This window comes from Simochromis diagramma, unplaced genomic scaffold (assembly GCF_900408965.1).
Source record: "Simochromis diagramma unplaced genomic scaffold, fSimDia1.1 OVJJ01000596.1, whole genome shotgun sequence".
Classification (NCBI taxonomy): domain Eukaryota; kingdom Metazoa; phylum Chordata; class Actinopteri; order Cichliformes; family Cichlidae; genus Simochromis; species Simochromis diagramma.
Genome location: NW_024387245.1, coordinates 8,792,504 through 8,805,806, shown reverse-complemented (window position 1 = coordinate 8,805,806; position 13,303 = coordinate 8,792,504). Strand labels below are relative to the sequence as shown.

Below are 13,303 nucleotides of genomic sequence, written 5' to 3'. Positions count from 1 at the left end.
TTATATGGAATCATTAGGAGCTGATTGCAGCTGCTTTCTTAAGTAGGACCCAGGTGTATTACACTTTACCAATTTTCTGTGATGACACTTGAGGTTTCACAGCAGCCAAACAAACAGGGAAAAGAGCCTCGGCATCTTTTGGAAGATTGGCTCATAATCATCATAATACTCGTGTGAGGGAGCTGAGGATAGAATAACACAAAAACACTGGCAGAAGAAAAGAACGTGCCCATGGAAAAAGCTGTAGTGACACAAATTTAGATATGGATTTCTGATCGCTCATGAGTGTATGCTTCACATTCCACCAAAAATAGACAATTTGTGCACTTATAGTATATGGAAATAATAGAATTGTAGAATTAATAGGGATATTAATCAATTATTAATTGTTCCTAACCCAGATCTGTTTTATATCCTATGTGATAAATATGTAATTACATAATTTTATAATGCAGAACACAATCAGAGAAGACAGCTGATGAGAGCAAAAGGAAAGCAGTCCTGTTGTTGTGCTTCTGGTTTAAGCTCCTTTGATGCTGCACTGGCTTTAGGAGCCTAGTTACTGCGTTCAGCTCCTTCCAGATTTACAGTTCTCCCTTAATCTGTACAGGGATCCATGCAGCCTTGTTGAGAGATTACTGCCCACAAAACAACAAAAAGTCACCCATGAAAACAAGCATCCAGCAGGCATTGTTTTGAGCTTAATGTCATGCAATAATAAATGTGAGTGTTTATAGGAGGTTATAGAGGAGATGTGGCGATGCTCAGTTATGATGAATGTGAGAGGGGTGGGGGTGGGGGGGAACTTGTTGATTTCTTTGGCTGTTTTGATGTGTGGACTAATTGCCTCAAGTGGACTAATGAACACCGTAGTGAGTCTAATTGGCTTACACCACTCATGGGGCTGGGGTGCTGGGCGAGGAAAATTGAATCAAAGCTGTAGGAAATTGCTCAGTGTAGTTTTGTCTCAATGGGACCAGTTCACAGTCACGAGACCAGCCAAAAAATTTCACATGTTAGTGATGCCCCTTTTTACCACTTTACACTGGAGGAGAAAAACAGCTTATTAAAACATGTTGAATTATTTTATGTATTGTTTTCTGTTTTTAGGCGATTGATGTTTTTTTCAGTAAACTAGTCCCAGAAAAAAAATGTGTTTAATTCAAGCATTATGTTTTTTAAAGTGAGTTTACTTTAATAAGCTTACATAATGGCATCTTCATTCCATCTACCTAATGCAGTGCCGGTCTATTTTTAATCAAATAAAATGGAGAAGAGCACTGCCCAATTGCCCCATTGTGCGCCTTGAAAGAGAGGCACGTGCAACACAACATAGATAAGGAGAGGGAGCGAGAGGGAGAGAGGGGGGGAGGGCAAGTGTGCGTGCGCGCGTGTGTGAGCGCGCTTAAAGATAGCCTCTGGGGATATCTGAGCGGCACACACCCCTCGAGCCTGTTTAGGGAAACTCCCCTTTCAGCACCCTGGACAGAGGCAGCGCTGACCGCTGATTATTTCAGATGAAGTAGGTTTTGCAGGGTGCAGGCTCACTTTCCCACCTCTCATTTCAATGGTATCGACACAACGTTAAAGATCAACTTGATGAATATTCAAAGTTTCAATTCCTGCTGGCTGTCGAAGGGGAAAAGGTCCACGGAAGTTCTTTTTAACTTTTTGCCGAAATTCATCCAGAGTCGAACAAACCTCAGCTTCATCTCCAGAGGATAAGTCTCCAGGACAGTGCGGGGTTTTGAATCCACATACTCAGTGTCGCGTTAGAGGTTTTGTTGTTGTTGCTGCTGAATCACAGACGTGAGTCTTCGTTTTGGATCATCTTCAAAATGCTGCTTGAACACCCGGGATCAAGCTGTCAAAACACCGGGAATTTCTCCCGGTACAATTCTGGCCAAGGTAAGAAAACAGCCGGCCTGTTTTTACAACTGATGCAAATTACGCAAAGTGTTTGGAGAAACACAGCTATCAAATACAGTTTAATTGGGCGCCGTGGGTCCGTGAATTCGTCACGATCCTGTCCGGCACAGCAGGACTGAAAATTAATTTAAGTGATCTGTAACAAGCATGAAACAGTCGCTGTAACGAGGAAAGCAAAGGCACTCCAGAAAAATGCTAAATATATAAATAGGTGCAAACCTGTGTAAATAAAAAAAATTAAATAAAAATACCTAACATAAATAAGACATTTATGTTACTGCACTAAAAAAAAAAGTTGCAGGAAGACTGCTGGGCAACCCACGGTGGTGCATATAGACTGTTTAGAGACGCCTGTTCTGCACTGCGTGTGGGAGACGTTATGAATCCGTAATGAGTCTTCATTGTTGGAGACTCACAGGAACAGATGTTATGCGCGTGTTGTCATTTCACACCGCCCGTGCTCATGGCGCAGGAAGCGGATATGGGGACAGCACTGGGCCCGCTGTGGCAATAACAGCCTCTGTGAGGACGCACGACAGACTGCCAGTAGGCAAGAAGTCGCTCCCACCAGCGGACCCAGCAACACGACACATGCTCAACAGGTGTCCCACCTGCCCTGACAGGTGGGACACCTGAGGCCGCTACTGGGGGCTGGTTATGGGGGGGGAAATGGAATTTAGGCTTTGAATTGTTAGTGGATTGTAGTCTAGAAATGTTATTTAGTGTCCAGAAAAGTCTCATGTTCGATGCTTCTTCATTTCGCTAGATTCTGGAACAATTTTGTAGCAGTAGTCACTTATGTTATCTGAAATAAAGAATCATTCAAATCTTAAAATATTTTTCAATCCAATTTCCGCCACATTTTTCACCTAATTTAAACATTTGTATTTTGATTTTTTTAAAAATACACGTTTTATCAACGTTGCAAGCTTTTTCCTAACCGACTGGCCACTTCTCTGATAAGATAACCTTTATTAGTCATTTTATGGCTTTGTTGCCACATTACTGTCGGCTCACCCCCTCAAAAGTGAGCGATCAATATGACATAAATATTATTACAAAGCTGAAAAGTAAGAGGGGCACACATGAACCCCACACCTTTCTCCAAAACGTCGTTCATATACTTCTGAAATACAGGCAAATGGGACATTGATTTTAGATTCATCAGCGGGTCCTGGCGGTTGTGGCACTACCCGAGATTTCCCCAGGCGCTCTTTTGTGCCAAAGATCAGTGTCAATAAAATTCATTGGGGTGCTGGCCCGATCAACATGTTATTGAACAGCCAATCTCTCCCCTGAATAAACACTTGTCTTCAAGCAGACACTCAACATGACATGGAGATTGCGTATGCGTGCTCAGTTGTGCATGTGTTCGTGAGTTAGTAAGATATTTAAAATGAATGTACAAATCTGACCGAGCGGAGGAATGCAAAAAGAAAGCACTCATGAAATCATACAATTTACTCTATTATTATTATTATTATTATTATTATTATTATTATTATCATGAAATAGATGGAATTGCTTTAGTTAAAAGCTATTATTCTCTCTTTTACGCATGCATTGGAATCTGAATTAAGGCGTATACTTAGTCGTATGGCAGTTTTAATCACAGTAATATATTTTTTTTTAGAAGAACATGAACCAATAAATACATAAATAAATAATTTTCATTACAAAATTTAATTAATTGGAAGAAACACAAAAAACTTACTAAAAAAAATAAAAGCTGGGACTTAGTATACTTACCTTTTCTAGGCACGCTCCGCTATGGTTGTTGTATGTGATCAGGTTGCACATGCAGGGTTTTGTTGTTGTTGTTGTTGTTGTTGTTGTTTTTGTATGTTTGCTTTTTTGCAGTTGTAGCAACTGAAATAGTTAAATCATTACAATTACCCAGTGAAAAAAAGTTTCCAGGTGTTTCAGTATTTACGGTATTTTTATGCCTAAAACAAAACTTTAAGCGTTTAAAGAAGACATATAAATCAAACGTTATTGCCACAATATTGTGTTGTGTTCGATGATTATTTTTTCATGAAAACATATATGACTATCTATCATATAGACAAATAGATTTCAGTTCAATAAAAACAAGTGCTTTTTTTCGATCTTTTCTCTTCATGTTTGTAAAGTAATAGGCTACAACATTATAGTGCCTCACTGAGCACAGAAGAGCTATTAGCTTCTCCCCTAACCTCCTGTTTATTCGGATCCGGGGTAAGGTACTCAGTAGGTGATGTTAATCCATCTCCCTGTCGCCTAGGAAACGGCGCAGCGTAATCCAGCCCTGGCTTCAGCACGGGGAAGCATAAAAGCGAGCTCTCCTGGACTCTCGCGCGTTTGTGTTTCAATCCCGGGCTCCTGCAAGCTCGAATTTGACAACACGTCCGGTGTGAGTGTGTGTATGTGTGTTTGGATAGACACAAGCAAAGCAGGTTTGATTTAATGTAAGTGTTAATCATGAGCAATGGATGGACATGCTGAGCTCAACTCTCCAAAAGAGGCACCAAATAACGCGGAGATGCTGTTCGCTCTGCTGGCCCACAGCGAGGAGTTGCAAAAAGGTAACCAAGGCAAAATATAATCACATTGTTCGTTTTGCACATACGTTTGGGTGTGTGTGTGTGTGTGGCATGTGTTCACACACACCTTTTAAAAAGGCCGTCATATACGGCCACGGGACTGATTGCAGTCTGTTGAGCGTGCGCTATCATAACTGGTGTCTGGATGATGGATGTTCCACAGCTGCAGTCTTTTATTTTGGAAAATAAAACCTTCCAGGACTGACAGCGTGTCATTTCGTGTTGCTCCACATATCTGCAGGAGCAATCGTAAGCACCGGGTTTTAACTTTTGATCTGCCTGAACTGTCTTTCAAATTTCGTTTGATGCTCTGCGTGGAGGTTAAATCCGGTTTAACTCAGATTTATCCACCGTTCGAATCTCTAATTATGTTTTCTATATTTTGCAGTCAGAAATAAACTGGGCATTTTTTTTCTTGTAAACATTCATAAGTTGTTGTTTTTGTTTTTAAATGCACGAACTTTAACATGGTTATATATTTATGACCGTTCATTTTGATCAGTTATCAGATTGCTGACGTGATGCGTGTAATTTCAGCTGGGATGTTCGTGTATCATTTTAGTATTTTGAAGTGGGCCCTCCAAGGTGAGCAAATTGCTTGGACACCATGTTGGTGTGTGCCGTGAGACTACAGGCCGCAGCTTTCTAGTTTTACAGAGCTCTCTGAATTAATGATGATCTGGATACACCTGTTCTTGATGTGGCTGCCACCGCACTTGTGCACAGCTTGCTGGTGATACCAGAAGAAATGGTTCGTTCATATTTTATGAACAGCCCGCAACAGAACAATAGGAATGCGATTCCTTGCACGGATGGAATATGAAGTGGTTGAGCTTCTTTTAATTAATAATAAAGAGGACTCGTAAGGTTTTACCTGCCATTGTAGCTGTCCTTATTTTGCCTTTGTGCAGTTTTAATGCTAAACGCTTAAAGCGTCTCTAAAATCTATTCATTTTATAGCTTCATAAGTGGGAAGTGCACTGAAGGAACATTATAAAAATACTTTAAAGTGTAGTGTCAGGTCATGTGAGGCCTCTCTTTTATCCGGGGGGTCAAACATGGGAAATTTACAGGCAAACCAGCAATCGCTGTTAGCGTGTATGCACATCTCAATCCATGCACATTTATTTTTCTTCAGTTTTAGTGTTTTTTACCTTAAACGAATGAATGTTGTTACAAACTGTCGACGTGTGCCTCACAAAGCAGTTTAAAAACATTCATATTTAGCCGATTTCTTATCATTTTATAGCTTATAACACATCACTTTTAATGTAATCGTTCATTATTCAGTTTTTAAATGTGCCTAATTGTTCGGTTTCAAATGCGATTTTACTACTTAATGCATGAAAAATTATAGTCTCATTTTTCATTTTTCCGTGACTTCTATGAATTTTTTTTTCAAAAGTGAACAAGACAAAGAGGGCGTCTGTAAAACGCCAACAATTAATCCTCGTAATTACCAAATGAATTGTCCAATTACATTTTAGCTTACAACTAATAACTGACTTCAATTTCATGTTATTTCATACGACAACAAAATAAATAATACATATATAAAATCAATGATTGCCAGTGTTTTTAGGCCTAGATCATAAGCATGAACAGGACATAAATGATGCTATTAAAAAAAAATGTGCCAATACTTTTAAAAAACACGCACACACACAAATAGATGAAAGGGCTAAAAGGCGAAGAATGGGTCAGGTGAAATGAAAAATCTAATTACTATCATTATATTTACAGTGTTTTGACCCTCCCGCTCTTTATTTTATCTATAAAGCGGGACGTTTTCTTATTGGGAGTCTTGCATAATTAAACAGTTGTGTCCATTAGGAGATAATTATTCAGAGTCTCTTTATATTAAGCACAATGAGCATGCCCGGCTGTCATTTTGCGCACCGATTCCCTTCGTGATTTTTTTTTTCTTTTCTCGTCTCGTTTAAAAGACTAAAATGCTGTGATTCCATCTTGTCTCCCGCAGAAATCCCAATGTGTGCAGGCTGCAATCAACACATCGTCGATCGCTTTATTCTCAAAGTGCTTGATCGCCACTGGCACAGCAAGTGCCTGAAGTGCAGCGACTGCCAGGCACAACTGGCGGACAAGTGCTTCACCAGGGGTGACAGTGTCTACTGCAAAGACGATTTCTTCAAGTGAGCAGCTTTCAGAAAATAAACCAGTGCTAAATAAGACATTGATTATTAATTATTTCTTTTCAATTTCCATTTATGGCTTGCTGGATGAGATGTATACTGATGGCAACCTTCTGTTTCCAAAAGGAGATTCGGGACCAAGTGCGCAGCATGTCAGCAGGGGATTCCGCCCACACAGGTGGTGAGGAGGGCGCAGGACTTCGTCTACCACCTGCACTGCTTTGCCTGCATTGTATGCAAGCGGCAACTTGCGACAGGTGACGAGTACTATTTGATGGAGGACAGCAGGCTGGTCTGCAAGGCCGACTACGAGACCGCCAAGCAGAGAGGTGAGCTGCAGATATGATTGCCTCACGTGTAACAGATCGGGAAACGGTCGGCAAATCAGTTTGTCAGACTCCAGGCTCCGGCATGTTGTACTTTGTGTGTCTGCTTGTTTTAAGCAACCTGCCATGACAGACGTCATCCTTAAACTTTGACCCACCTGCGCTAATTGCATCATTGCCTCCAAACCGATCGATACTAAACTGCATAAAGCGCAGGTCAGGAGGATTACATCTGCACTCTGCACTTGAAAGGATCAGCTTTCAATAACTCTTATTATAGTGGGCGGAGAGACTCAAGAGAGAGATGCATGTATGTCTGACCGTGAGAGAAGAATGCACGTGTATGAGTTTGTGTGGGCTTCAGGATTATTTACAGCACGGAAATTATATACAGTGGCGTCAGGAATTGTTCTCCACTACAGTCATTGCAATATATACATGTCTGCATGGATGAATTTTACATTGCAAATGCTGCAAATTGACATTCCACTTATTATTTTTTGTAGGAATAGTTTCTAACGTTTATTCATGTGTATAAATATAAAATAATTCCCTTACATGATAGTTTTTGATTTTAAAAAAGTCCATAATTAAAATTAAACATGCTTCAAGACCACTAAAGCTGTTTCAGAGTAAAAGTTTGCAGTTATAGCTGTTAAAAAAAACATTGCTTTAACCGTGGCATATGATTAATTTGAGCTTTAGTGTTAGATGCAGTGTTTATACTGGTTTGAAATGAACAGCTGACTTGTAGTCATTGAAATGATATGAGGTGGCGCAGGCCAACAGCCTAAAACACGTTCACCAGATACTCTGTTTTGTATCAGTGCTCTGCTTTACCTCATATTACTGAGAGTCCCAGCAGGCTCATTCGTGATAGGGCAGAGTGGGCAAGGCCGATTTTTATCTCCCCATCTGTTTGTTTGAATTTACTGTGCTGATTTATGCAGTGAGTGAACACAAGTTTTCACCAAAAACACACACGTTTATTTTACTAATGACAGGGTGCAATTACTTGGGCAGCATCCATTTGGATGATGGCTTTGTATTTTGCTGTGCTGGCAAACAGATGTGCAGACATGATGCAGTTATGCACAGGGATCCAGATTTAGGGTTTATGAGCTGAAGGGAATTTATCTATTTATGTAAAATTAGGAGACAGGATGTTATGCAGGTTATGTGCTGTTGGTTGCTGTAATAAGTACGTATATTTATCAGAGATTGTAATGTTGGCAACTGAGGATGTCTGTACAGAATTAGCTGGATGGACTAGACTGGAGCTTATTTCTTTATAGCAAATTGATTGACAGCTGTTGCACAGTTATAAAAATATTGAATTTGTCTTTAAATATTTTTGCGCATTTACAAATATTAGTAACAAATATTGTTACTTTTTCAGATCCACATAGAATCTCAAAAAAACGCCTGCCCAGTGCTGACACTGTATGTTGTCCATCTGTCTTTCAGAGGCCGATTCTACAGCAAAAAGGCCACGAACGACCATCACTGCGAAACAGTTAGAGACACTGAAGAACGCTTACAATAACTCTCCAAAACCAGCCCGCCATGTGCGGGAGCAGCTGTCATCAGAGACGGGTCTGGATATGCGGGTTGTGCAGGTAGAGTACATTATTATCCATTAAAGGCTATTCCATTAGTGTCCTGACTTCATTATCAAGGGACAATTGTAGCTGACCTGGCACAAGTGTACTGTACGAACAAGTGCGTGTATGTGTGGGTGCCTGCTGGGTGGCGTGGGGGGGCGGATTTATGGCTAGATGGAGTAAAATGAAGTCCGACTGAACGTCAGCACTGTTTAAGTGCAAGCTCGTTAACAATGCTAAGAGGGCCCCTCGCATATTGTCTGCTGCTGAAGAGCCTCCTCCTGGTTGCTGGGTGGTGGTCATATATATTGTTTTATTTGCAAGGACAAAAGTAGAGACAGAAGCCACTAAAATGCTCCTCATTATTCAGTGAAAGCGAAGGGGTGAAGAGGGTTCACTCAGGGCGGAATATCATTAACAAGAATGTAAAACTGCTTTCTGTGCTCGTGACTGAAATGAATACATTTTGTGTGCAAGATAAAATGAATGAGAAAAAAGAAGTTTTTGCATTTAGTATCAGACTTCACAGACACCAGAAGCCAGTGAGATTACAGACAAATTAAGACTACCAGCTGCACATATACTGCTGTCTGTGAGCCAGAGTTTGAGTGGATCAAAAGCAAAGCCACAAAATTTCAAATATTAGAAGTCACCGGCGAGATAACCTGTCTGCTCTAAGTTGAGGACGACTTGTAGCTGTCATGAAGTTAATTAAATGCATGATAAATCTGATGCTGGGGACACTAGCAGTGACACCAAACAGGATTACTGTTCGGTGTCACTGCTCAAGTCTCTCACTTGAGCTGAAGTGGGTGTGAAGTGGTGTCCGGAGAGTCTCTGAACATTAATTTTGCTTTAATGCTTTAAAGCATAGTATGTGCATCACGTAAGGAGCTGAGGACATCAGATGTAGGAGACTTTGACTTCTTTAGAAGTCATAACGATGAAAAAAAAAGTGGCTACTTGTTCAAAGTCTTTTACACTGAGAAAATTAAATAAATGATAGAAACAAAACAAGCTGAAAATGATTTAATTAGTTTAATCAGTCAGACACTGTATTTGTATCTAATGATTTATCATGAAGTATCACAACTTTGACTAAAAACAATTTCTTCTTCTTCTTCTTCTTCTTTAACCCTGCAGGTGTGGTTTCAGAACAGGCGAGCTAAAGAAAAAAGGTTGAAGAAAGATGCCGGGCGCCAAAGATGGGGGCAGTACTTTCGCAATATGAAGAGGTCACGGGGTAGCTCCAAATCTGACAAGGACAGCATCCAGGAGGAGGGCATGGACAGTGATGCAGAGGTGTCCTTCACAGGTAGCGTCAACAATGCAATAACTGAGAGAAGAGACAGCTTCTTTTACATGTGCCCTAAGAAAAGCACAACTGCTACTACTAACATAAAGATGGCTCCTTCACTTTAAGTGTAACTGCCATAAAGGTGAGCCAGCATGCTCACAATTAAATTCATTACATGCACTTGTTGGCTTCCTACTATGATATGTTTTCACATGAGCAAGTATGTAAAGAGTAATATTTATAATAAAGCAGGGGAAACTGAATAGACCCATCATTATTGTTGAACTGTGGAATATTGATAGGCAGTGGAAAGTGATGACCGGCTCAAATGAATTTTTCCTCATATGAGATTGAAGAGCTTTTCACACAATGGCACCAGATCTACCACTCCAGCTACATTTAGCTGACTCCTTTAAAAAGAAGTTGAACACATTTGTGTTTAACTTGGCTTTCTTTTGCAAATGCTATTTACAAAAAAAAAACAGATGATAAAATAAAATAGTATTTTTATCATCGTTTTTTAATTATTATTTTGCTCTGCTTTGTGACTATGTGTCTGTGAAAAGCACTTTTTAAATAAACTTTACTTACTTGCTTACTTAGAGCAAAAATCTGCTTTCCTTTCACGTTTCGATACATGAAGCTGTGACGATATTCAAATAAGAATATAGTGTCTGATATTCCAGGCACATCACAAAGTGCTGCAGTAAAACTTCGTCTTGCAGAAAGTACTTTGTTGACTGGATGTTTATGATGAATTGTTGTAACTGGAGAACAAACACATTAGCTAACTGGAAGCTGGCAGCCCAAGCTGCTCTGATAACCTCCCCAAGCCGCTTATGGTTTTTGCTGAGGTGTGACATACAGCATATTCTCTCTTTTCATATTTTTCTCTGGGTTTAGTATATTATTATATTCAAGGAAGGGTTAATAATTAGTTCACCAAGCTAACAATGTGAGGAAGTTACTTGAATCAGGAAAATGGGTTTGCGAAGTCTCATTTGTGCAGCTTTACTTGACTTGAACACACTGCATCAGCTCTATTGAAGTTCATTTTTTGCAAACATTTCTGCTATTTTTTATTACTCTTGTAATCTTAATTATCTTAATTATTCCTTTATCTTTATCCTTGTTTGACAGATGAACCACCAATGTCAGAGCTTGGCCACACTAACGGCATTTACAGCAGCCTGAGCGAGTCCTCTCCAGCTATGGGAGGCCGCCAAGCGGGCAACAACCACAACTCTTTCCCCCTTGAGCACGGCGTCCTCCCCTCTCAAGATCAGTTCCACGACATGCGCTCCAACAGCCCCTACAGCCTTCCTCAGTCACCGGGGTCACTTCAGGCACTACCAAGACACCAGCCTCTCATCTCCAACCTGGTCTACCCTGATTCTGCCCTATCTATCATGGCCCAAGGCAGCGGTCCTGGGATCAACCCTGCTGTGAGGGTTTCCATGGGGGCAGCTAACGGCCCCAGCTCAGACCTCTCTACCGGCAGCAGCGGCGGATACCCAGATTTTCCAGCCAGTCCTGCCTCCTGGTTAGATGAAGTGGACCATGGGCAGTTTTGATTGGTCAACAATAACAAGTTTGAGCTTTTTTTCTGCATTTTTTGTGTCTTCTGTTGGATTTTAAGAGTTGGAAAATAGTCTCACAGGGCTGTGATTGTGTAAGGAAAGGAAGCAGATCACATCAATGGTTGATTGACAGGTTCATTCGGTGTGTGTTATCTGAATGAAAGTAAGGAAGACAATGCTCCTCATTTTAAGGACTTGGCCTAACAATTATCCTTCAGTAGTAATACTGTATGCAAAGTAAGGAGTTTTTCAAAAATTCTCCATTTTCAGACACCACTATAAGCTCTTTAAGAACAATATAGAGACCACACACACACTCAGAAAGTTTAGACATCAACCTTTTGTTTGCTTTACCATCTCTCCCTCTCCGCCCACTGCTCTTTGTTAACTAAAGTGTAGTAGGTGCAGAACTCAGTTCAACATTCAAAGTCTTTAAATGTCTGGTTGTTGCCAAATGTCTATATAAATATATATAATGGTTTATCATTGTGGAGACTTTATTTTTATACAAACCCCTTCTTGGACATGAATAAGAACCCGCATATGAGGACTTTGTACATTCTTGAACAGGGATATAGGCAAAAATTGTAGATGTTGTCTTAAATGGTACCTAGGGATCCAATTACTTCTATGCATTTGTGTGTTCTCAGATGTAACTTGTTCGTTTCATTCTACCAGAAACCACCCCAAGGAAGAACTGTAGTACCCGGGGTCTGATGTATATGTTTGTTTATGTGGGAAAAAACTGTTTTATGTCTTATTTATTCTGTCTGGTAATGATGATGATGATGATTCCTAATTAAATGGCAGGACTTTAATAAATTTGTCACCTAAATCAAAATGGGATTCAGTCCTTTTTGGTTGCTGTACAAAACAGTGCATCATACCTTATGAGACGACGAGAGTAATGAGCGCTCATAAAAGTAATTGAGTAAAGTATTCGAAGCGGTTATTCAGAAAACTGAAGATGAAATGTTATTGTTGCATTTTAGGTTATTTTTAGCACTTGAAAAATTATTGTTAAAACAGGGAAACAAGAACCAACGAACAAAGCAGTCACCCTTTATTCGTCTTACCTGCAGCATTTTTTATCTTGCATCTCTATAGTACATATCGCCACACTGACTGTGAAACCAGAGCAAGCCTGCAGTTCTGCCTGTGTCTGCAAATTGAGTATCTGGCTAACTACCAACACTGTATCAGGGGTTCAACAGCTCTTTAGTGAAGAAATTTGATGCAGTCAACCCATCAATTCAGAGATTACTGGGTCTTGTTTGCCCAAATGTCCCTATGGGAAAGGAATCTCCAATCCATTATCCAAGAAGGGATCAAGTGCCCCTTGTGAATTTCCTCATTTGTTTAGTTATTCAAAGTCAGATTCAATTAAATAGATTAAACAGTAAATGTGTGCGTGCATGTGAGTGTATATGTGTGCAGTTCTTTGTTGACGTGTTTCCTTCTATAAGGGCTTGTGATACATACGCATGGAAACACCTTTGCGTCATACAAGTTTTAAATCTTTATGCTTTCTGTAGTTTTTTTTAATGGGTGCTTTCTTTTTGTATTGATATTTGTGCTCACCATCTATAAGCCATTAGCAGTTAAAGCCATTTTGCTTTACCTGTTTCAGTTTCACTTCAAGCATCCTAAATATGTAGATCAATAAACCACGATGGAAGCAATATACTTATGGACACCTTTGAAAACTTTTTTTTCTTTTTTTTCCATTTTATGCTACATCATGTAGTTTCGCTTAAAATATTGTTTTTCGCTACACTAAAGGATCCAGTGAAAAAGGTTAAATTACCAAGCAGAATGTAAAATATTTGCAA

General features: G+C 39.9%; 1 protein-coding gene across 1 annotated transcript; it reads left to right on the top strand.

Annotated features, from left to right (window-relative positions):
* Nucleotides 1-1,378: 1,378 nt before the first annotated feature.
* Nucleotides 1,379-12,490, top strand: lhx3 (LIM homeobox 3). Its single transcript, XM_040053413.1, has 6 exons — nucleotides 1,379-1,908; nucleotides 6,493-6,664; nucleotides 6,791-6,993; nucleotides 8,458-8,609; nucleotides 9,738-9,909; nucleotides 11,032-12,490. The coding sequence occupies exons 1-6, from the start codon at nucleotides 1,839-1,841 to the stop codon at nucleotides 11,463-11,465; spliced, it is 1,203 nt and encodes a 400-aa protein (XP_039909347.1). The 5' UTR covers nucleotides 1,379-1,838; the 3' UTR covers nucleotides 11,466-12,490.
* Nucleotides 12,491-13,303: the final 813 nt, after the last annotated feature.

What these genes read in the sequence shown, in the direction of transcription:
- lhx3 (XM_040053413.1), top strand. Translation starts at nt 1,839, where the DNA reads ATGCTGCTTGAACACCCGGGATCAAGCTGTCAAAACACCGGGAATTTC. An exon ending in TGGATATGCGGGTTGTGCAG is followed by an intron (nt 8,610 to 9,737) that starts GTAGAGTACATT and finishes TTAACCCTGCAG; the next exon opens with GTGTGGTTTCAGAACAGGCG. An exon ending in TGCAGAGGTGTCCTTCACAG is followed by an intron (nt 9,910 to 11,031) that starts GTAGCGTCAACA and finishes CTTGTTTGACAG; the next exon opens with ATGAACCACCAATGTCAGAG.